The sequence below is a fragment of the Labeo rohita genome, chromosome 18, assembly GCF_022985175.1.
Source record: "Labeo rohita strain BAU-BD-2019 chromosome 18, IGBB_LRoh.1.0, whole genome shotgun sequence".
Lineage (NCBI taxonomy): Eukaryota > Metazoa > Chordata > Actinopteri > Cypriniformes > Cyprinidae > Labeo > Labeo rohita.
This window is the reverse complement of record NC_066886.1, coordinates 29,871,383-29,897,127: the sequence shown is the minus strand read 5'-3', so window position 1 is coordinate 29,897,127 and position 25,745 is coordinate 29,871,383. Positions and strand designations below refer to the sequence as shown.

General features: G+C 36.1%; 1 protein-coding gene across 5 annotated transcripts in view; it reads right to left on the bottom strand.

Moving 5' to 3' along the window:
* aplp2 (amyloid beta (A4) precursor-like protein 2) overlaps positions 1–25,745 on the bottom strand; it is a 101,163-nt gene that overhangs the window by 5,356 nt on the left and 70,062 nt on the right. Inside the window, exons 7-16 of one of the 5 annotated variants that reach the window (XM_051135746.1) lie at positions 23,679–23,846; positions 20,642–20,775; positions 20,429–20,503; positions 20,186–20,344; positions 17,349–17,477; positions 13,764–13,863; positions 10,762–10,935; positions 7,842–7,877; positions 3,691–3,773; positions 824–880 (exon numbers count right to left, since the gene is read on the bottom strand). In XM_051135746.1, coding sequence (XP_050991703.1) covers positions 824–880; positions 3,691–3,773; positions 7,842–7,877; positions 10,762–10,935; positions 13,764–13,863; positions 17,349–17,477; positions 20,186–20,344; positions 20,429–20,503; positions 20,642–20,775; positions 23,679–23,846 — 1,115 coding nt within the window. The remainder of the gene's footprint in view (positions 1–823; positions 881–3,690; positions 3,774–7,841; positions 7,878–10,761; positions 10,936–13,763; positions 13,864–17,348; positions 17,478–20,185; positions 20,345–20,428; positions 20,504–20,641; positions 20,776–23,678; positions 23,847–25,745) is intronic. The other 4 variants (XM_051135748.1, XM_051135750.1, XM_051135747.1 and 1 more) reach the window with 4 other exon arrangements.

Sequence of the window (25,745 nt, the reverse complement as noted above, 5' to 3'; positions counted from 1 at the left end):
GTGTGAGAACGGCATTGTTTGTCAGACACAACAACAGTAACTAAGGAGGTTGGGTTTTTGCAAAGGGTCAATTAATACCTATGGCTCATAATGACACATTAAGGCGTTTTGAAGTGAAACAGTAAGTCTGTGCAAGAAACTGAACATTATTTACAACATCATTACCTGTAAACAGTCCAGTTGCTTTTTTTTTTTTATATGCTTTTTTGACTCTCAATAGCCAGTAACTGCTGACTTGCACTTTATGAATCACCAAGGACTATGGTTGCAGGTAAAAATTTTCTTTACTGCTCTACTCAAGAAAAATAAAAAGTCACCTACTGTACATCTCAGATGAGTATAAACATGCTTACAATAAACAAGGTTACCATCCACTAAAATATAGTTATTTCTTTTAGTATGCGTTGGCCTTTAATTTCTGGGTGGACTATCCCTTTAAGATTAAAACTTTGCTTTAATATGAATGAATGTGTATTGATCTGTTCGCAAAGTGCTAAATGGACTGGATGTGCACTGACAGCTGTGACTGGCGATTTTCACACACAAATGTTTAGTGCTCAATTCCATTTGTGTGAAAAGCTAATGGTGACGAATGATGGCCAGTATTCACTGGACATGCTCATGCGATTGCATTAGAAACATGCACACGTGCTGTGGAAGTTTGTGGATAAACAATATAATGTCATCAATGATTTAAAACTGTCATTTGCTCACAGATAGAACAGAAGCAGTCTACTGCAATCTCCCTCCAATCCATTTATAGCTCCTAGACTGCGGCGTTTGACAGTACCGCGTATTGGGCACAGGAGGGCGCTGTACTTACCAGAGGATCAACACCATTCAAAATCACTTCTTTAACATCCAGAGTCTCATCAATCACCTGTCAACACAGACAGGGCAGTCTCAGTTACTTCCTTGGGAACTGAAGAGTCAGTCAGTGTGTGCGTGATGTGCAGTGTGCGTTAGTTTACAGAAAGGGCATAAGCGAATATTTAAGAAATTTGAAAAAAAGCTTAGATTGAAAACTATTCAGAAAATTAATGAGTTTTGTCCTTCTCAGTGCTTGTGCTGGTTATGGTGCTGTTTTACAGCAATAGATACGTATTAAATACTGTGAGCAAATCCACTGTAAGTCATGATCTTGTGTCCTTGTTAGAAAACATGGCTGGTTGCATTTAATGCAGGGAAAGATAATCATTTTTTCATCTTGGTATTTTGTTATTAAACAAAAAACCTCAACATGTATTAAAAAAAAAAACATTCAATAAAGGTGCCATCAGAGCATGCTTAAAGGCACAGCTCACCCAAAAATTAAAATTTTCATTATTTACTCATGTCATTCTAAGCATTGTCTTCTTTGAAACGCCAAAGATGATTTGTTGGTAACCAAACGGTTTCAGTTCCTATTAATTTCCACTGTACTTTTTTTTTTTTTTTTTTTTTTTTTTTTTAAAAGGAACCAAAACTGTTTGGTCACCAACATTACACACAACATCATCTTCTGCAGAAGAAAAACCTCACACAGGCTTGGAACAACATGAGGGTCAGTAAATGATGACAGAAAGTTTATTTTTGGGTAACCCATCCCTTTAATGTAGCTTAGATTCTCACAAACCTCTGATAGTTCTCCTTTGTGATTTCACAAGGACAAACATGCAGAAATACTGCACAAACAAAACAAGCCCAACATATGAGCCACATTCTTCACAGAGAACATGCATTGCATGTGTTCAGCTCATCCTTTCACAACCACACAGGCTTTTGTGTGTGAGCTGCGATTAGAGGAGACTGGAATGTGACTGGGAAATTTGTGAACGTGTCATGCAATGAATGCTGGGATATGAATGAGATAAGACTGAAATAAACAAGATTTGTTTTTCTGGAAGGAGTAAGCAGTGATTGCAAGGCAGCAGAAGAAGCGCTAACGTTTTTGGTAAGTTTAGATTTTAGGCTTTAGTTTCAGCAGAGCTATAGATGTCTGAACAGACAATTTTTAGATTAATAGATTATGAATAATTTTATTTGTTTGGCAGCCACTGTTTTCAACAGTATGAAATTGTCAATTTTAGCTGTTCACTGCAGGTTGTACTGTTTGTAAAGCTGCTTTTGAACAAAATATTGTAAAAATTAGGCTTTAAAAAAAAAAGAAAAAAGTAAATTTATGTAAAACTATAAACAAATAAAAATCGAATTAATTATGCCAACAACATATTTTCTTAATAATATAACCTTTTGACAAAGTATAAATGGCTTTTATACACGTTTTATATATATATATATATATATATATATATATATATATATATATATATATATATATATATATATATATATATATATATATAAAAAACGTGTATAAAAGCCATATATATATATATATATATATATACACATATGTTTTTAAATAAGTCTCTTCTGCTCACCAAGCCTGTATTTATTTGATCCAAAGTACAGCAAAAACAGTAAGAATTTTTTTTTTACTATTTCAAATAACAGCTTTCTATTTGAATGCATTTAAAATTATAATTTATTCCTGTGATTTCAATGCTGAATTTTCAGCATCATTACTCCAGTCTTTAATGTCACATGATCCATCAGAAATCATTATAATATTCTTATTTGCTGTTCAAGAAACATTTATTATTATTATTATTATTATTATTATTATTATTATTATTATCATTATCATTATCATCATCATCATCAATATTTAAACCAGTTGAGTACATATTTTCAGGATTTTTTGATGAAAAGAAAGATCAGCATTTATCTGAAATAAACTTTTGTAACAATATATACTATACCATTCAAAAGCTTGGAGTCCATTTTTTTTTTTGGGAAAGAAATTATAGAAATTAATTCTTTCATTTAGCAAGGACGTTTTAAATTGATCAAAAGTGATGATCAAGACATTTATAATGTAACAAAAGATTTCCATTTCAGACAAATGCTGTTCTTCTGAACTTTCTATTAATCAAAGAAACTTGGGGGGAGGGGGAATCTACTCAACTGTTTTCAACACTAATAAATGTTTTTTGAGCAGCAAATCAGAATGTTAGAATGAATTTAGATGAATCATGTGACTGGAGTAATGATGCTAAAAATTCAGCTTTGAAATCAGAAATAAATTACATTTTAAAATATATTCAAATAGAAAACAGCTATTTGAAATAGTAAAAATTTCAAAATTGTACCGTTTTTGCTGTACTTTGGATCAAAGAAAAAAATGCAGGCTTGGTGAGTAGAAGAGAATTCTTTAAAAAAATAAATAAATAAATAAATAAATAATAAAAAAAAAATGTTACTGTTTATGCTTGTCTGGTACCGTAGCTCTCTTCATATTTTAAAAGGGAGCTGACCATCATATGTGGAAATCAAAATGTTTAAAGCCCCCAGAAAATGTCAAACTAGAGCTGCCTTGCGAAGTCAAATAAATTCACATGGCAGTTATAACTATGAGACCATAGTTATATAAATGCGGTTTACAGAGCAGGTGGTCTTATAAATGTTAATCTAGGTGTATCCCGAAGCCATTATTTTATTATTAGCATGGTTTTATTATCCTTTGCTTTTTTATTTTTTGTTCGTTTATGTAACTTCAATCATGAGAGCTGGCGTCAGCAGTTGGCACAGTGTTCGCAACAGATCAGTAAAGCGTGTGTGGTGTTGCAGGCAGGCTGGTGGGCTCACCACATTTTCGTTGATCTTGCTCTTGCTGTTGATAACTTTCTCCTCTGCTCCAATCAGACCATCCAGACTGTTCATGCCAGAGCCTGCAAAGGGAACAGCCAATCAGAGACAGAAAAACAAGCTGGAATCTTGCATTTCAGCAACTTAAACCCTTACAAACATCCCTTTGACCGACAGTAGCTGCAATCTGCAACATAACCTCCGCTTCTAGCACAATCCAAATCGTGGCCCGAATCCTGCTGCCTTGCCATTTTGTTTAATTTTTCGGTCACACAGTCAGTCAGGGGGCGAAACGCCAACACAGACTCATTCATTAGTCACGCATTTATTTCAGTGTATGATATAGAAGCTCATAATGAACCCAGAGTCCTCCTGGATCAGTCCAGACAAGCTCAGTGTAAACACTCAGCTCAGACTAAGAGGTGTGATGTACTGTGGTCAAAAGGTCTCTTCCTGGTAGAATTAACGTCTTGGGACATCCTGTAAGCACTTGTTTCCAGTAACAGCTCTATAAATATATAATCGCCCTACATATTAAACAATTAAAGTCATGAAACTGCATTCATAATCCATTTTACTTCTTTAATGTGACATACATATGAGTGAAACAAATGACTTTTTTATATAAATAAAAAAACAGCATGAACAGCATTTTTCCAGTGGTAAACATTCTATGTAGATGCCAGAAACTTCCAAAGACACCTGGCTAAAATGAGTCCTGCTTGCATAATACCACATTGGAAATCTCACTGGTGCAGGGAATAACAATACCCTCCACCCACACTCATTGTTTGACTGTCAAAGCAGCAGGTCACCGATGCTAAAAGATTAACTACTGTATGTTCAGTGGCAGTCACAAGCTCTGGAGAGAAGGGCTTACAGCTTAAGTGTGCACGACTGAACCACTAACCACCAGAACACACACACAGTCTAGCCATTTCATAACATGGAGGTGAAGGGTGTCTCCAAGACAATTAGACTTTACACATGAGATGAGACAACGAAAACAAGACCAATCAAATTCAGACCATTTCGGAAAAAAATGTGACTGGTGCCACCACAAAGCTAAGGTGTTGTGGGTGGTCGTAGGGTGTCGCTATTTGGTTTCTGATGTGGATTTCTAGGTACATTTAAAAATAAAGGTTCCAAAAGGGTGTTCAGCATTTTTGGTTCCCCAAAGAACCTTTCAGTGAACAGTTCCTAAAGGAACCATTTTGAAGAACATTTTAAAAATCTAAAGAACCTTTTCTGAATTTGAAAGGTTCCATGGATGTTCAAGGTTCTTCACAGAACCACTGATGTCAATAAAGAACCTTTATTTTTAAGAGTGTAGTTCCTGAGGCTTTGGGAAGTGGTTACTAACTAGTTAAAGCCAAACGAGCCCAAACTCAAGTCTGTTTGTTGTATAAGAGTCCAGGGGTGAAAATTAACAGGGGCTTTGGGCAAAAATGCTCCCGCACCATTAAACTAAACCTATTACAGCAGCTGCAATTAAAGTGACATGTACATATAAATGAGAAGTGTTAAACACGCTTCCGTTGAGCGCATCAATGCAATGGCCAGAGGCATTTAGATTAGTCTCAATTGTTTACATGCAGTTGAATACATTTGCCAATTTTCAGGAGAATCAACAGCCTTTGTAAATAATTATATCAGATGCAGCTTCTGTTCCAACTTTTACAGTTTAAAAGACGGATTTTGTTGATTACATTTGATTGATAATAGCAGTCTGATTGATTAATAAATTTAAGCATTTACATAAGACAACTAAGGAAGCCTGTTTCTGTCAAATGTTCAATTCTGACTTAACTCGCAATTGTGTTATAAAATCAGAATTAATAGTCACGTTTGCGAGATGAACAATTCTGAGAGAAAAAAAAAAAAAGTCTCTGATATGTTCTCAGAATTGCAAGTTTATCTCTCAAATCTGACTTAACTCGTAATTGTGTGTTATAAAGTCAGAATTGCAAAAGTCACAATTGAAAGATACAAACTTGCAATTCTGAGAGAAAGGGGAGAAAAAATAAAGAAAAAAAAAAAAAAAAAAAAAAAAAGGACTGATATGTTCTCAATTCTAACCAGTGTTGCCAAGTCTGCAGTTTTTCCATGGAAATGCTAAAACACTGTTGCCGCAGGTTATTTTTAATGTCCGTGGGTTGAAGAGACCCCAATAACGTAATATTTAGCCCCTGGAGTGCAAATTTTTCCATGGAAATCCTGCCCAAAACATGTATTTTACCCCCCCGGAATGTGATTTTTCTTCTCAAAACACAACTGGGCTAGTTTTGTTAGTAGCAATTGGCCGGGTTTTGTTGTGAAAACCTGACAACCCTGATTCTGACTTAACTCACAATTGTGTGTTTTAAATCAGAATTGCGAGAAAAAAAAAAAAAAAGAAAAAGAAAAAAAAGTGTCACTATTGAGAGATATAAACTTGCAGTTTTGAGAAAAAAAAAGTCAGAATTGAGAGTTCATCTCTCACAATTCTGACTTTTTTTTTTTTGAGGAAGGAAAAAAAAAAAAAAAGACTGATATGTTGTCAGAATTGCAAGTTTATATCTCAATTCTAACCAGTGTTGCCAAGTCTGCGGTTTTCCCGTGGAAATGGGCTATTTTAGCACTGTTGCCGCAGGTTATTTTTGATGTCCGCTGGTTGAAGCGACCCCAATAATGTAATATTTAGCCCTTGAAATGCAAGTTTTACCAGGAGAATCCCGTCAAAAATGTGTATTTTACCCCCAGAATGCGATTTTTCCTCGGGGGGGATTCCCCTTGAAATGCGATTGGGCTACTTTTGGGCTAGTTGAGCAGCAATTGGACTGGTTTTGTTGTGAAAACCTGGCAACCCTGATTCTGACTTAACTCACAATTGTGTTATAAAGTCAGAATTTTAAAAAACATCACTACTGAGAGATATAAAATGGCAATTCTGAGAAAAAAGACACTGACACTGTATCAGTCATTTTAATGCAAGTTATGTATATTTAATGAGGTCTTTTTTTTTTTATTTTAACAAGCCACATGATTTGAGGTATCATTCTAGTCTGTAGTATAAATGATACTATATAATCTACACTATGAAGTTCAAATTCCTAACCATAAGCACAAAAAATTGTAATAGTGATTTACACTAATTATCTAAAAGTAAGCTTATAGGTGCATTCATAAGGGGTGGGACCACAACGTTAATCTGTAAACAGGCTATGTTCCAATAGCACAATCTGGGAGTAAAAGTTGGCCGCGTGTCAGCTAAAACAAGAGTCCTGCAACAGAACTACTAAATTAATGAGCTCCTATCACGAAAAGCACAGGATAACTGGAGAGTGACGAGAGAAGGCCCAATAAGTAGCAAATGAGTCCTAAGGATGTGTCGACAGAGAGCTGGGTCTGAATCAGGTTATTTGTCTTCCTGACACAAGCAGGTAGCGAGGCAGCCGTAACTGCTTTAGCACCACACAGCACATTTACATTGGACTCGTTCTCCGATCCAAATGGCTAATTAGCTTAACAAGCTGCCTGGACTTTTCATTAGGCAAAGCTCTTCCGGCCAGACATTGAGGGATGGGATGTTTGGACTCTCCATCGGAGGGAGTGACTGAGAGAGGAAATTAAAAACAAGATGGCTAACAGGGCTGAAGGGACAGACAGAGCAAAAGCATGGGGTGGAAATACAGTAAAAATAGATGGGGAGATGAGTTAAGACGTACGCAAGGAGGGCTGGGTAAAACTTCAGAGTAATATGTATATATATATATAATCTTCTATATAATTATTATTTTTAATAATAATAAATCGTAATTTACTTAAATGTACAAAAATACAAACATACAAATAAACATTTATTCTTACTTTTTTCCCCATTTAGTATGGAGTTTTTATTAATAGTTTAAAATTAATTTTAAATATGCTCTTAATATATTCAATATGCACGTAACACACTTTAGTGGTAACAAAAAATATATAGTTATGTAAAAACAGGCTTCCTAACAATTAATTGATATCGGATAGAATCAAAATTAAATATAAAAAAAATGATGCAATACCCAGTCCTTAATGCAGCAATAAAAGAAAAATGAAGAAAAAAAGCGCAAACACAACATTTAGGAGGCTGAAGAAAAAAAGAGAAACAGAGAAAAGCAGCAGAGACCCACCTTTCTTGAAGGCACGAGGGGGTTCAGAGAGATCGCCTAGGCATAGCGTACAAGCAAAAGACAAAACAAGAAAAGATTGGAATAGAAAAAGAGAAAAAAAACCCAGGTGAGTAAAACAGAAGTAGTCAGGCTTATCAAGCTGTGTCTGCGGACAGAGAGGAGAATCCCGCAGGGACAGAATGATAAAGAAAAACAAATCAAAGAACGGGGAAAAGAAAGACCCAGGATGTGTTTCTGGACAGGCCTGTCATAATGAAAGCCCTCCTGGGCTCTAATGTGTTTATTAAGTTGCTCTTTTTGTATATCGCATTTTAATTTTGCAGTTTAGCAGTTTCCTTAAAGGCTTGGCAGGCCCAGGCAGGACAGTGAATGAGCAGGACTGGGCTCAGAAAGAGAGAGATTTTCAAAGCACTTGGCTGCAGTGTGACGCCAGAGCCTCGGGCTTTATGATTTTAGAACTTGAAATGGCGTGGTGTTTAAGGCGATGCCAATGGGGGATTCAGGCAAGCTTAGATAAGCAGAAACCTATGGCCCGAGTGCAGTATTTGGACTTCGGGGCATCATTCAGCATTTAGAAAATGTTAATGTGAACAGGCCTCATGCCGCCAGAGAGCTTCACCTGAACAGCTTCGAGAGAGAAGCTATAAGCAGACCTGTAGCACTGGCTCAAAACAGACACTTTAAACAAGAGACAGCCAGAGAAAAACGCCATTAACAGAAATGTTACTTTTCCTGAAAATTACAGTGCACATTTCACCCCAGCATGAAGAAAAACAAGTGTTACTTTGCATTAAGAAAATTATATTTTAGGACCATTAATATATTTTTGTATGTTCTACCTTTAATTTTAATTTTTAGGTAACAATTTTTTTATATACTTTCGTAAAAAGCAAACAACTTTTATTTTTGGGATAAAATATGCTCCTAACAGGTTTTGTAAATTCACTCTAGTGGGCTGTAGGTCATAATGAGTTAAAGGGGACCTATTATGCTTTTTCAATTTTTTAATTTTAGTCAGTGTGTGGTGTATATGTTTGGGCATAAAAAAGATCTACAAAGTTACAAATCTCAAAGTCCACTCCAAAAGGAGATATATATATATATATTTTTTAAAAAAATCCCTTTTCAAGAACTACAGCAAACAGCTTGTTTGGACTACAGCACTGTTTTCCAGGTGTTCTGATGTCACAACGCTCATTAGAATATCATTAAAAAATTCTAATGGCTGGGGGGTGGGTAAAGACGAGGTGGGGGATTAGCCTAACTTTAATGATGCAGCACAGAAAGACGCTTCTAGGACGCTTTAACGAACCACGACGCAGCTGGTATAAACACAAGCATTGACTAGAGTGGCCACGTCAGAGCCGTAATGCACCGCAGACGTGTGCAGTCTGTGGTAAGAGATTTACTCATCATACAGTGTAGATAGCTTCACGTATAACACAAGTGTTTTTTAAACTGCATAAACTTGCACTAGACTAGACTAGACTAGGCTAACAACAGATGATGTTCTTTTGATAATGTTAATGTTCTATGCTCGTTTTCTGTAGCTGCTATTTGAATATCTAAGGAAATGTAAGCATTATAATTAGCAATTACAATGTTTTTATTCAACTGTTGTCATGTTAAATACAAATCAAGTTGTATTAAAAATATTAGGCTTCTTTTAGCCTTATGCTGGAGCTGTTTCGGACATTATAACTATGTAAATAATTTAATAAATTAGCACAATAATATGTATCGGCGATCTCACAGGCTGACGATAGGACCCAACACTACTGTAGCGTCAACTATATCTTAATATATCCGTAACTATAATGGAGCAGAGGGAACTTGTTGCTTTGGCAGGGGGCGTGGCAGTACTGAAACACCATCTAAGCTGTTCGCCAATCACAGTGCACTAGGACAACTAACCAATCACAACACATTTAGTTTTTCAGAAAGCAGGCCTTCATCAAACCCGGAACTTATAGAGCCATTTGTGCCAGGCTGGGGAGAAAGGGTAATCGCAATAATGTACATTACGTATAAAAAAAAAAAAAAAAAAATATATATATATATATATATATATATATATATATATATATATATATATAAAAATTTCATACAGTTGTTCTAGTACATTTCTACCATAAATACCAAAACTTAATTTTTGATTAGTAATATGCATTGCTAAGAACTTCATTTCGACAACTTTAAAGGCAATTTTCTCAATATTTAGATTTTTTGGGAAGTTGTATTTTGTGAAAAAAATATTGTCCTATCCTAACAAACCATATCTCAATGGAAAGCTTACTTATTCAACTTTCAGATGATGTATAAATCTCAAATTATGACTGGTTTTGTGGTCCAGAGTCACATATTGTATTTATTATAAATATTAGATTATTAGAATTATTAGATAGATGATATAAAACAACAATAATAATGGTAAAATTAAACATTTGTTTTCCTTTATGTTTTAAGTTAGGTTATAGTTAATTTAGTTAACCATTTAGCCTACTAAGCTAGCATATCCTCCTTAAGTTACTACAGGAAATCATATGAAACCTTCATTGAATACTCTCAGTGTTAAATATGGTAGTAACAGTATAGTGCTGGAAATATGATATTCAATAGGAAGTGGAACTATGATATTCAATTTTCCAAATGTATTAGCTTATTTTCATTTTAAACACTAAAGCAGAAAGATGTGTGGTCCAACCCTAATTAAAACAGTCTAAACTGGTCTTTTTTCAGGTTTTAGAAGGGGATTTGACACTGAAACCAGCTAAGATCAGGCTGGGTTAAGATGTTTTTTCCAACTGGGAAGGGGGCAGCAGTGACATGACACTGGTGCAAAAGCTGCCCTGGCAACAGTGCCATAATGAGAGACTAGTGAGCAACTGCAAGCCTGTGTAAATTTAGACAAGAAGCCTACCCTCGGGTTCAGCGGGGGAGCCCAGAGAGGTGACCTGGAAGGGGCGGAAGGGCTTTCCTTCAAAGGCAGGAACCTCCACGCTCTCTTCAGAGGACACAGTAACATCAGGCTGAGATTCAGAGATGGAGGACAGGAACTGGTCCATATCTGCCTTTTGATCCTGCAGAAGTTCATCTAAATTGGGAGATACAGAGAGGAACATGGTTAAAAACAGCACAAATCACAGGAGGGAAGAGATGGAGGAAGGGATATATTCCTAAAACCATTAAACGAGGCACGAAGCAGTCATAAACGCGATCAATTATCCATTACGAGGTTCCGTGCCGCGGCGCTTCCAGGCATCGGTGAAGCTAAAATGACCCTTTCTACTTTTCTAAACTTGCAAAAACATTCTGCACACAGTCTGGCTTAAAAACTACACATCTTCACACACTAGTGGGAATATGGAGGAGTCTTGACCCAGTTCTGTCAAACCCTACAGACTAGTATCATCTATACTACACAATGCCATGGCTCCTCTCATAAAATGAACGAAAAAGATAAAAAGAAAAAAAACATGCAAGTTCAGAGGGGCGTCTCTGGGAACAGCTTGACTGAAACAAACGCAACAAACGCTTCAGAACAGTCTAATTTACTTTGATTGCGGTGAGATGTTTTCAAGCTGAGCGATAAAAAGAGAAGCCAAATTACACTTTTGTGTGTGTGTGAGAGAGAGAGAGAGCACTAAATACTAAAGCCAAGCTTTTCATAAAGGTGTAATTATCTTGGCATCTGAAATGCAGAGAAATTCTGCAGTTGTTTAGGGGACGTAAAGCTCAAAGCAGGACAAAAGAATACATAAAACAGACCAAAAATCTTTGTACAGCTTTATCCATGAGCTTTAGAGTTGGCATCAGAGTCCAGTTTGTCGGCTGCTGTGAAAGCTGTTTTTTGAGCTCATATGCACACTAGCAAACTACATCAAGTGAGGTCTGAGGTTCAGCTTGTGTGAACTCCAGTATGGTTCACGAATTGTTTGAATGCAATATGACCTAACTAGGAGGAACGAATCAGTAGTGATTTCATACAGTCTGCTTATTTAAAGAAATAGTTCACCCAAAAGTGAAAATTCTGTCATTAATTACTCACCCTCATGTTGTTCCAAGCACAAGTGAGGATATTTTTTGATGAAATCTGAAAGCTTCCTAACCCTGCACAGACAGCAACTCAACTTACACGTTCAAGGCCAAAAAATATAGTAAGGACACGGTTAAAATTGTCCATGTGACATCAGTGGTTCAACTCTAATATTATGATGCTACAATACTTTGTGTGCAAAGAAAACAAAAATAACATCTTTAACAATTTCTTCTCTTCCATTTCAGTCTTCGATGCATACTCATGACATTACTATGGCATTGAACATGTCAGTTGTGTTGCTGTCTATAAAGGATCAGAAAGCTCTTGGATTTCATTAAAAATACCTTAATGTGTGTTCTGAAGATGAACGGAGGTCTTACGGGTTTGGAACAACATGAAGGCAAGTAATGACAGAATCTTCATTTTTGGGTAACCTATCCTTTAACTAACAGATTACCAAAAAGCGTAGGGGCGGAACAGATCTGAGAACAATCTTGCAGTCGATTGCAAGAAATGGACAGGGTTTAAGTTAAGATTGAGTTATAACATTTTAATTAAAAACTATAGGGTCATTAAAAATAAATAAAAAAAAAAAAATGAAATGCAAGCATAGATGAATTGTTCACAATAAGGACAAATAATAACAATTGAGCATTTTATGTCAACTTTAATATGGAAAATGCTAGTTAAGAACTACACTACCCATAATTCTGCACAGAGATCCACCAATCAGAGTTGTTGCCATTATGGGGGGAAAAAAAAAGTTTCAGCAGTGACCAGATATTCCCATAAAGCATTGCAAATGAAACCGAGTCTTCCTACACTTGAGAATTTAGCAGTAAAAATGTAATACTCATTAATGATTGTCAATAATCATATGTTGTACTATAGTTTCTGATTTGATTACATTGTTTGCAGTGTTTCCTGGGATTGCACACTACCAGTCAAAAGTTTTTGACCAGTAAGATTTTTAATGTTTTTTAAAGAATTCACTTCTGCTCACCAAGCCTGCATTTATTTGATTCAAAATACAGCAAAAATCAGTAATAATGTGAAATATTTTTACTTGTTTAAAATTTTTCATCATCATTACTCCAGTCTTCAGTGTCACGTGATCCTTCAGAAATCATTCTAATATGCTGATTTGCTGTTTTTATTAATACAAAAAAAAAAATTTCACAATATTACTGCTTTTGCTGTATTTTGGATCAAATAAATGCAGGCTTGGAGAGCAGAACTTTAGAAGAATGTACATACACAGTTTCTTTTAGCTTCAAATCAAGCATTGCAATTTTGTGATTCATCTCAGAGTATGTTTATTTGGTTCATGGCTTAAAATTCCTTTAAATTCCCAGTGGAGAAAATGAATGAGAAAAATACTTCCAGAACCAAAACCATTAAAAAACTGGACTGCTGCACTTGAGTTTTGCAAGCAAAACATCCCACATTCTTGATCTCTTGCGGTGGATCTGTGGCAGAGAGAAGCAGTGTATTCTCAGCAGCAGACGCTGTGGTGCGTTTACGGTCAGTAGTAAAACCAAACAGACAAAAACATGCGTAAAACATTGAAGCTGACACCTTCAGAGTTGTTACCTAGCAACAGAGGAAAATACCTGCTCTTAGTTCTCACAGTGTTTTTCAAGTTCATGATGCAAATAATATAATGTGACAAAAGGAAGTAGTAGTAAAAATATCAAGCATTAAAGCAGCGAGAAATTTAAATGAAACAAAAGCAAACTCTTGGATGAGCCCAACCTACAAATCACCCCGTAAATACTTTGACAAGAACATCTTTGAGCATCTCTTGTTTCTTTTATGTTGCATGTGCTCAAAAACATCCATTTCCACCATTTTCCAAACCTGATCCAGATCTCCACACTTACCAATCTCATCCTGGATCTCCTCTGCGACGTATGGCACCTTATAGAGCAGAGACAGGCTCTGGTTCATCCTCTCCTCAATCACCCGCAGATGGGTCATTACCTAGGAAACCCAGACACACACTCACACTTTTAAAACAAAGGATGATTTACGCAAGACGATATTTATAAAAAGGCTCCATTCTGCAGGATGGAACATGTCTGTGGTTGCGTTAAAGGCACGTAACACTGGAAGGATTAATATAACTCAAACACACAAAAGCTTTGTGCCAATCCTAATGCGCAAAACCGTGAATAGAACAAACGGTGTGACTGTGGGTTGTAAAATGTGTGAATGTGTACGAGCAACCACGCCTGGTTCTTTGTTGTCACCACATTTATGTGCAATGCTCAAAAGCCAGCAACAGATGGCAATGAAGGGCCTATATATCTAAAGAAAAAGGAGGGGGAAATTGCTCGAAAATGTCCTTGTAGACCCTCTAGGCGCCTGTCTGGACCTCAGAAAGTTCCTGCACGCTGTATTTAGCTGTCACACTGTTGCTTTAGGAAATAAGTATGGTTATGTTGGTATGCCAGTCATACCTGGACTTCTACTCAATTGAGAGGACTTGCCAAAACAGACTGGACTGCCATTTCTCTGTTATATAAAGCACAGCCCCACTAGTCATAAGTGTATTTTTTGCACCTAAGTGCTTTTATAAAACCTACATGAGACATGACAGTTGATACAGGGATAGTACATCCAAAAACGAATATTCTGTCATCATTTAGTCAACCTCATGTCAATCCAAACCTGTATGGTGTACTTTCGCCAGTGGAGCACAAAAAAGAGAGGATATAAAATTCATACTGCACTTTGGCATACAATGAAAGCACAGAGGTTCCATAAAAGTTCCATAAAAGTAAATTCAAACTGTTATTTATAGAAAATCAACCCCTTTCTGCTCTAATCCCATTAGGATTTTTGTATTTTCTTTGTTAAGACATATTTAGGACAACTTTCTCCTTTTGTGTTCCACAGATGTCAGTCAAACTGGACATGGGGGTTGATAAATGACAGAATCTTGATAAAACTGCCATGCCATTTGAAAAAAATTCAACAGCTAAACCGATTCAGTGGCAGGACTCACGAATATCAGCAAAAGAGATGGGAGTTTTTCGACATACCCACAGACTACGCATACACGTCGCAAAGCTAGACAAGAATTTGAGGTTAAAAAGTATATCAATTGTAAATGTTTTTAGAAAATAACCGATCGTTTCGCTAGATAAGACCCTTCTTTCTCGGCTGGGATCGTTTGAAGCTGCATTTAAACTGCATTTTGGAAGTTTAAACTCGCTGCCACCATTGAAGTCCACTATATAGAGAACATTCCTGAAACGTTTTCTTCAAGAAACATAATTTCCTAACGACTGAAGAAAGGAAGACATGAACATCTTGGATGACAATAGGGTGAGTAAATTATCTGTAAATTTGTTCTGGAAGTGAACAACTTCTTTAAATGAAGACCTACTTGAGGCAAAGCAATGCATTTGTGTAAGAAAAATATTAAAACTTTATAAATCATAATCTCTAGCTTCCGCTAACTGTCGTACGTGTGTTCACGAGAGTGGCGTTCCAGCAAATGGCATAGGACATAGCGTAGCGTAAACTCCAGTGAGAATATGCTAGTCTTGTGAGAAACAAGTTTTGTTTACAGCAAAAGAAAACCAGTCTCATCTTGATTTATATCAAAATCCGCTGATGTTTTTCTTTACATCCTCGTTTTGTACTTCTGATTCGTGATCAGGGTTTTGTTTTGCTCACTGTGCTCGATGCTTAGACCCACCCCCGTGCCCAGATTGGTTCAAACCGTCATCTATTCAACCAATAAACATGGACTTTTGAACCAACAATTAGCATGTTTCTTTGGAAATTTAAACAAACTCAAAGTGAAAGTGTGTCATGCGTGCATGAAAAACAAAAAAATAACAATTGCATGACAGCCCTCTCTGAAAAAGCACACGAACCAAAAACAAGGATGAAACGTATGGAATGTATGTTTTCACATGGCTATGCGCTGTCCTGGTAAAACCTATTCTGATGCGGAATACAGCCAGCGGATCGATCCATTTGGCTGTTATATTATGTAAATTATTCTTCTATAGTTTAGGAAGATCATTTGCACTATTTTTTCTGTTGCACTCTGTATATTTTTTCTCTCATTTTGTGTGTATGTGAATCATTTGCAGTGTTTGTATATTTGTTGCTCTAGTCCATTTGTGCAATTGTTTTCAGTACAAGCTGCACTGTGTTGCGTTTGTTGCTCATACTCTGATTGAAAATTAAATTTCTCTGGAAACTCACCTTTTTTATTCATTTTTTTTTTACTGTTTTGTTATTATGTAACACTTTTTCAATTTATCTTGTCAGTAAACTAAATAGACCTATTTTTCACTGAAAAGCGCCTATAACAATATTGTAATAAATGATAAATGTCTATAATTTGCTTGGGGAATGTTATATGTAGACAACATTTTATTTGGAAGTGTAAAACACCCAAATACAACTTTCTAAAGAAAGAAAATCCAAACTTCAGAAGTTTCTGTTTGAGTACACAGTAAAAAAAAAAAAAAAAAAAAAACTCCAATTGTTGCTTGTGATTTTCTTAAAATTAATTCTTACAGAAGACAAAAGGAAAATTGGGACTTTAAATTAGCTAGACTGAAACTTTAAGTTTTCATGTTTACAGTGATGTATAGCACTTGACTGCTAGAATGGGTCTGAAAAAATAAAGAAAAGTGCAGCCCTTTAAGGGTTAAGCCGGAGGTTATACTAACTTAACTGACATTATTTTTATGATTTTTTAGAACTTCCTTTTAAAAAACATTCCAAAAATATAAGCATTAAATGTTTTTTAGAATATAAAATATTCTTAACTTTATTCTTAAGATCTAGACACCAGGAAGTTTGACCCCAATTAAATCCGATGTAAACAGGAACTGCTATCAGCCAGTAAATAAACACCCAACATGTAAACTGTTGTGAATGTGGATTGCATTTCCCATGATTCTCAGTTCTGTGCACACCTCTGGGTCTGTGCCACGTCCCGTCTCCCATGACAAACATCGGTGCTTACTGCGGCCAGTCTGGAATGCAAATTATAGAGCCACTCCATTGGCTCAGACTCGCAAGTTACATCCAATCAAATTACTACGCGTGATGTTACACAAGAGTAGTGCGGTGCTAATCTCTCATATAATGTTCGAACAAGAGAATCCAGTCATGGTAACTCGCTCAAGGCTCTCCTGGACAATCCTATCAAAAATCTATTTGCAACGATTAAAGGAGAAGTGTGCCATTTTTGTACCACTAGTTAGTTATTAATTAGAAGGCAACAATAACTGTATTCAAACACCACTTTTTAAGTCAAACACCCCTTTTTTGAGAAATCAACAAATGGGTTATTTATGTTCCCTGAATATTAAGCTTGGGCCAAAGGGCCAGTAAAAGAGTTACACATTGGCGAAGTTTCTATGAAAGCTGAGAAAAGACCAAAGAAAACATGGGGTTTGGCAATAAAGGGAGGCGGATTGGGCGACACTGACTTGGGACTTCATCTGGGCAGCCTTCTCGGGGTCCACGGCCAGGACGTGCTGGTAGTGGCGGATGGTGTGCTGACGATCCTTATTCTCGGCACGCACGTACCTCTTCAGAGCCTGCAGGATACGATGGGGCTGCGGAGACAGAAAGAGAAGATAAATTGACCACAAAGGACAGGGAATAAAAGGCAGGGTGAGTCAGGTGGACGTCTCCTTATAAGCTGCCTGATCCGTGAATCAGCGCTAGGATCAAAGAGCCGCAAGATCCGCAGGACAGAGAAATAACAAGAGGATTAGCAGAGATGCTGAAAATGCGCCTGCTTGTGTGAGTCCGGCTCTGGCTCTCTTCATGCAAGTCATTTCAGAGGATTAAACATTACATAGGTGCACAATTCAAATTAATATCTTAAGTAACTGAAGCCGGTCTCCCTGTTATGAGCTTTCAGCAGGGTAATAGAGGACAGGTAATCCGCCACCATTAATTCACAAAGCAGAGAGAAAAGACAACCATCGCTCATGAGAGACTCAAGTATGAGAAGTGTAATCTAGTCATTATATGAGATGAGAACAATTCTTTAAGAAAGCACTTATAACTCAAACTTTTTAACTTGCTCACAGAGCATGCATTTCTCACATGACCGCACATGATCCATGCTTATTTACATACTGGGATCTGCCAATGCCAGAACTCACTCTAAGTAAACAATAGGCTGGCATTTACATGCAGCTTAAGTGATCTGATCACATGTGGTCAGAGACACAAAACCATCCACACCCAGTATTAATGCAGGTATTAAATGGATCTCCTGTGGTCTGCTTTTGACATTAGTAGGTCAACGACATGACAAATCCATTTAATAATATATTAATATGAAATTTATGCATTCGGTCACTCAAATACACCTCTTCTGTGATGAGAAAGTCAGTTAAAATGACAGTGTGACAACTGTCCTGACATCATGGTGAAGAAAAAAAGCCTCTTTAAAACAACCAAATTTTGGAAGAATTCAGTAGAATCTATTTATTATAGAAGAATAATTTAGCATCATTTTTTTAAAAAACAAAAAGACAAAAAAAAAAAAAAAAAAAAAAAAAAGGGACAAAATTGCTTCACTGCTTAGTATTTGAAGAACTGTCTGCTAAATCAAAGTCATGTGGTGCATCCAACATGGAGAAACAAAAAACAAAAAAAAACAAAAAACAGGATATCAGCTGACCTTGTCGAGATCAACAAGCCTGTCAACAGATCATTTGACCTCTTTATGACAAGGCAAAGTTATTTCAGGTTGTAAAATGTCATTTTGTGTACATTCTCAAAAATGCTATGACACTTATAAATATACAGTAAATTAATAATAATAAAAGAATGAACTATAAAAAAACAAAAAAAAAAAAAACAAAAAAAAAACCTACTCCCCTTAAAGATTTTAAATCCTTAAAATATTATAAGCAGTGTTGGGGAAAGTTACTTTTAAAAGTATTGCATTACAATATTGCATTACTCCCTGAAAAACTAATTAATTACATAACTTAGTTACTTTTTATGGAAAGTAATGCGTTACATTACTTTTGCATTACTTTTTAAATCTGGGCAGGGCTTGCTGCTTTGTTTTTAATATAAAACAATTCTAAAGTAATGAATCACCAAAAGTGAAATGAATTCACCTCAGGCTGAAAGAAAAGAATTATGCAGGAGATCACTCTTCAGCTATAAAAAACATCTAAAGTAATTTTTGCTTATTAGTATGGTTGAACTGCATCATCGAAGGTCAGCAGCAAAGACACTGGTCAAAAATGGGATTAATACATAAAGGATATTTGTTTTATTTAACATTTAATTATTTCAGGGTTGTGTCATATTCTGAGTTTGCATTTCACAGTTTTTATTCATTTTGAGGAATACTCAATCTGTTTTTTGTGAGTGAGATGAATTAATGCTTGTTCACATTTAGTCTAGAATACAGTAACATTCAATAAACGGGGAAAAAAGTAACTGCTGTTACTTATTTGAAAAAGTAACAGATATTTTCAGAAAAGTAATGCACTCCTTTACTAGTTGCTTGAAAAAAGTATTACATAACTCACTTTACTTGTAAAGCGTTACCCCCAACACTGATTATAAGGATATTTAAAAAAAAAAAACACTTGATGGTTACACCACATGACATTTCTAATATAATTAAATATTTCTTTGAAAATGGTATAGATCTATTGTATTCACACATGTACACTCACATGTATTCAGGGTATCTAACTGATGATTACACCAGATGACATTTTTAAAGTAATTAATCTTATAAAAAAAATGTATAACTGTTTTTCAAAGCTACATGAAATCAACATAAGCACATTTCTAAAAGCACATGTTTAAAAGTAGATTTTAAAATATTTATTTTGATTGTGGACACTTATTTGTCACTTTTTTTTTTTTTTTTTTTGACTACTTAAAAGGTTGGTTCACCCAAAAATAAAAATTCTGTCATTAATGAACCTTATGTCGTTCCAAACCCGTAAGACCTTCGTTCATCATCAGAACACAAATTAAGATATTTTTGATGAAATCCAAGAGCTTTTAGACCCTGCATAGACAGCAACGCAACTGACACTCGGATTTCATCAAAAATCTCTCAACTTGTGTTTTGAAGATGAATGAAGGTCTTACGGGTTTGTAATGACATAAGAGTAAGTAATTAATCACAGAATTTTCATCTTTGGGTGAAATAATCCTTTAAAGTAATACTAGTTATCAGATTACAAAACATTTAACACCTGCATTTACCATCAAAAAGGATGTTCAAATCAGCTGCAAACGGGGTGTATTAGGTCACTGTGTATTGTCTCACCCTTGGTGGATCAGCCTGCAGAGCAGCTAGGTAGTTCTCCAGGGCAAGACGGCGACGATCGTTTAGCATGGCCTCCACCCGGGCAAGATGAGTCTCCACCAGCTGCTGTTTCTCACTGGCTGCCTCCTCCTCCAAGGACTCCACCATAGCCTGGAAGTGCTGCAGATAGAACAATGAAGACCCCATAAATAAATAGTCACATCTCGTAGGAGATGTTCCTCTAGCACGGAAGCGGAGGTTTACCTGAATCAGTGTTTGTCTCTCAGCTTTGGGCAGGTTCCTGGCCTGGCTCTCAGCCTCCTCCCACTCCTTCCTCACCTGGTGAGAGCAACATATTCAAATCACTTGGGGCCACAAATAATGGCTGGGATCTCACTAGCTACATGAAAACAACTACATAAGGTCATATGACAACTACTGTTTATTCACAAAATGTAAATGTGACATCTCACTCACCCTCTCCATGCGGTTGCGGTGTCTGATCTCAAGTTGCTCCTTGGCCTTCTGGAAACGGCTGTGCTCTTTATCATCTGCTGGGGTCTCGAAGTACACATCCACATCATCTGTGGGTTGAGGGATGGGCGGCACGGCTGAGGGGGTAAGAGAGAGTTTATAAATGGGTGGCACTTCCAAACACTAGACAGGAAGAATTGTTAGGAATCACCACATTGCAGAAGCGTAGGCTATCGCTGACACTAGGTAGGCAGCAAATTATGCTGTTATTTAAGATACCTTTTTGACCAAAATGTATATCTCAAATGCAATCCAATAAAGCACTGTGACAAGCTTAGTAAACTAGACTTAAACTGATTCTGAACAATAACTAAAAACTTCAATGACAGACCTATGAGGTTGTTAATCGATGGTATATGATTTGTGGACAATCAGCCTACATTACTTAATTTAAGTAATAATGTTCAAAGGCAGAATTATCCATGATTCTGCACAGAAATGTCCACCTATTAGAGAATCACAAAAGCAAACTGCGCTAAAAACTACATTTTAATTGCCCACTCACTCCCATGAAGCACTGCAAATGACGCAGAGTCACTTTCAAACTATTTAAATACAGTAGTCTACATCTGAAGTGGATCAAAACATTTCAAAGTTGTCCTAAAACCAAAACAATACCCGTTCTTGCCTTAGGACGAATCTGATGAACGTTTCTGATCCACTTCAAATGTTGACAATGGTATTTGAACGTATATACATTAAATAAAAATTACTTACACTATCAGGGGAAAAAAAATTATATATTTATAAATTAAATATAAATTAAATAATTATATATTTATTAATATAAATTAAATTAATTATATTATATTAATATACATACATACATACATACATACATACACACACACACACACGTGAACTTGTCAAAACGGTGTCCAAAATTTCAATATTTTGTGTCAAACCATTTTTATCTAGCACTGCCTTAATCATTCTGAACATGGAATTCACCAGAGCTGTACAGGTTGTTGCACAGGTTCAATAAATGCTCTTATGCTCATCAAGGCTGCATTTATTTGATCAAAAATACATTAAAAAAACTCTGTTGATGTCTGTTACTTTAAAATGTCTTTTACTTTAGAAAAACATGTGATTTATATTTTGTAATACTGGCACTTTTATTTTTGTACTCCGAATTCTTCATCTGATATTTAAATAGGTTTATACATTTTTTATTATATCAATTGCAATGCTTTATGGGGCTTTAGTTATTTTCATATGAAGCTGTAATGATGGTTAGGAGGCTTCTTTTTTTTTTTTGGGAGGCCAGCCATCTAGGTAGCCAGCAGACAGTTAGGTCGCTTACTATCTTTTTGTACAGAGCTAGAGAAACACTTTTTCCAAACACATTTACACACAGAAACAAATAGATAGACAGATCAACAGACAGGTCCAGAGGAGCAAAGGAGGAGCAGCCGACAAAAAGGAGACAACTAAGATCAGACCAAAGCGAAGAATAAGCTTCCCACCGAGAGCTACGACTCAAGAGATGACTCTGTAATTCCCCTGATTCTGAGAGAACCAGACAGTCCTTCATTTCCCATTCCTTTCATCCTGTCCTCTGAATAGCTCTCTTCTGACAGAAGCGCTCTCCTTAGCATTTATCTTAAGAGTTACTGCGCAGTTCTGCACGCTATGATCAAGATATGAGCTCAGATCAGATTTCCTTAGTATACAGATGACAAGACCGACATGATTACCCATAAGGCTGTGCACAAAAGGCAACATCAGACATGCATATTGATGAGAACAAACTGTCTTCAGCATCTATACTGATAAGAGCCCAAGAGAAACCTTGAGTTATGAAGGTTAACGTGAAAAAAAAACCCCCATCATATTAAAGCCGTCGTTTCATGTTGCCTCAGGAACACAGGATGATAGTTTCTACTCCTACATAAATTTAAAACACTGGCAGATTAGAACTGAAAGACACACAAAGCGAAAGCAAAGACTGAGTAACAAAGGATGGGACACTACGCAAGCAGAAATAACAGGATAAGAACATATTAGACCGAATCAGATTAGATTAAAGCAACAACATTAACTGTGTTAAAAACAAATGACCTGAAGTGGCTTTTTGCTTTTGTAAAATGTAAGAACAATGTGATAAAGATTATAATGTTAAATTGCTACTACTACTACTACTACTACTACTACTAATAACAATAATTAAAAAAAAAAAAGTGTTATTATTAGTATTAATGACACTTTAAATACGTATTTAAATCAAATTAACATAAGTAAATTGATTAATATTACACTAAGATTTTCAATGTTTTTAAGAAGTCTCTTCTGCTCAACAAGCCTGCATTTATTTGATCCAAAGTACAGCAAAAACAGAAAAATGTTGAAATATTTTTACTATTTAAAATAACTGCTTTCTATTTGAATATATTTTAAAATGTAATTTATTCCTGTGATTTCAAAGCTGAATTTTCTGTATCATTGCTATGGTCTTCAGTGTCACATGATCCTTCAGAAATCATTCTAATATTCCAATTTGCTGCTCAAAAACATTTATTATTATTGTTGTTGTTGTTGTTGTTGTGATGATTATTATTATTATTATTATTATTATTGAAAAACAGCTGAGTAGAATTTTTTCAGTTTTGTTTAATAAATAGGAAGTTCAGAATTTATCAGAAATAGAAATCTTTTGTAACATTATAAATGTTTTTATCATCACTTTTGATCAATTTAAAGCAACCTTGCTAAATAAAATATTAATTTCTAAAATTTCTCCCTGCCAAATGTTTACAGTTGAAACGCAACACAGAAAATTACATTAATATAGAATGCATCTCACCCAGTTGGAATCAAACATTCATTTTCCAAGGTTGCAACACACTGTTTTAAAGCAAGGCTGTTTTAAATTGACATTTAGGTAGGCTAGTGTAGCATTAGCATTGTGAGAGAAGCAAAAGGAAAGAGCAGGGCGGAGAAGAAGGGGGCGGAGTCCTTGGTAACGAGTGTGACTTACTCAAACGTTTACACACGGCCATGCAGTACTCCTCTGAGTCGAAATTGTTGCGGTTGCCGGCACAGCCTCCGTAGATGAAGCGCACACACTTCCTCTGCTGCATGTCGAAGTGCCAGCGAGGCATAGAGGCGCGGCAGGGGCCGGTCTCCGCCTCCAGAGAACACACAGCTAACACAGGAGGGGAGGCGCAGTTAGAGCCTCCAGTCACCGGGGGCAACAATCAGTAATGCCCTTGAACTATACAGCGCAACAGCGACCGCACACTTTTTCGGCGACCTTGGGTCCAGAAGTATTATCCCCGTTTACTTTGTTCATAGACTTTGCACCTAGAACGTTCATTGAGGAACGACTAAAGGCGACAAATATAACGATAAATATAACGATAAAAATATTAGCATCCACACCAAACAATTCAGTTTTTTATAAGCATGCACCCCCGACTGCTGTCATTTGCTGCATTAAATGTTTATTAAAGGGAGGATTATCATGTTAATTAGCATTCTGATTGGATGTGTGTTTATCATTCATCAGCTGGAAAAAAAAAAAAAAATAGTTTGACAAAGTTAGCCTGAAAGTTTGAAGCAGCTGTAAAAATATGAAAGTTGATGTTGCGAGCATGATTTAACACATTGCTTACATGTATAAGCTGATTACAATGTTGTTAGCATGTTACAAGCATGTTGTTAGCATGATGAGCATGTTTACAACCTGATTAACGTTACTAGCTTGTTGCTAGCATATTTTTAACTATTAACATGATAATGATGATGTTGCTAGCATGTTTCTAGCATGATTAGCATGTTACTAGCATGTTGTTAGCATGATTAGCAAGTTACTAGAATGTTGCTTTCATGATTATGAAGTTACTAGCATAATTAGCATATTACCAACATGTTGTTTTCACAATTAACATGTCTCTAGTGTTTCTAGCATGTAAAACGTATTACTAGCATGTTGCTATCATGTTTCTAACATGCATAGCATGTTACTAACATGTTTTCACTATGATTAGCAAGTTACTAACATGTTGCTAGTTTGATTAGCAAGCTACTAGAATGTTGCAAACACGATTGACAAGTTACTAGAATGTTACTAGCATGATTAGCAAGTTACTAACATGTTAACGTGTTGCTAGCATGATTAGCAAGTTACTAACATGTTAACATGTTGCTAGCATGATTAGCAAGGTACTAGCTTCCTGCTAACATGTTTTTAACGTTTAACATTACTAGCGTGTTGTTAGCACAACTAGCATAGCATTAGCATGTTAGCATGATTAACAAGTTACTAGCATGTTGCTAACGTGTTTCTAGCATATGTTGCCAGCATGATTATCATGTTAATTAGCATGTTTAAACCAGCTAACACCAGCTGATTCAGTAAAAATCAGCTAAAAACCAAGGTTTTAGCTAAAACCTAGGCTGGTTGTCTAGCTGGTTTAACCTTGGTTGGTCTTTTAGCAGGTCTCACAGCTTGGCCAGCTAAGACCAGCCCGACCAGCTAAAAAGTGGCCAAAACCACTTTAAAACCAGCCTGAAAAACTAGCCAAAGCAGCCAAAGCAGCCATTCAGATTAGGCTGTTTCTTGCTGTTTTAAGTAGGGAGTTGTTAAGCTTTGCTATAGCAATAAACAGCTTAGATGCACCATAGGTCTCTTTTTATAAAAGTTTTCACCCCCTCAATGCAAGTCTATGGGATGTTAGGTGGTTTTGATAGTCTGTTTTTTGAAAACCATAGGCCAGATCAGTTAGAAAAGATGTAGCAACTAACTTCAGACCAGTCTGAAGGTCTGACCTGAGTTTGGTGGCTGTAGCTTTAAAGCTCTAAGAGGAGATACTGACAAAGTTTTGGCTCAGAAGAAGCAGCAGCAGCTTATATAGCAGATCAGTAAGTTAGCTTTCTTAAGACAACTTAAATATTATGCACAAACACATAAGTTTGAGAGTGTAGGGAAATTATTTGATTACATGCTTCATGGCTAGTGAGCACTGCTGAGCTCTACCATAATTTTGTTTCCATGGTAACGGCGACGTCTCTGATTGGTGCATTCATCTTTATCAGGATTCTG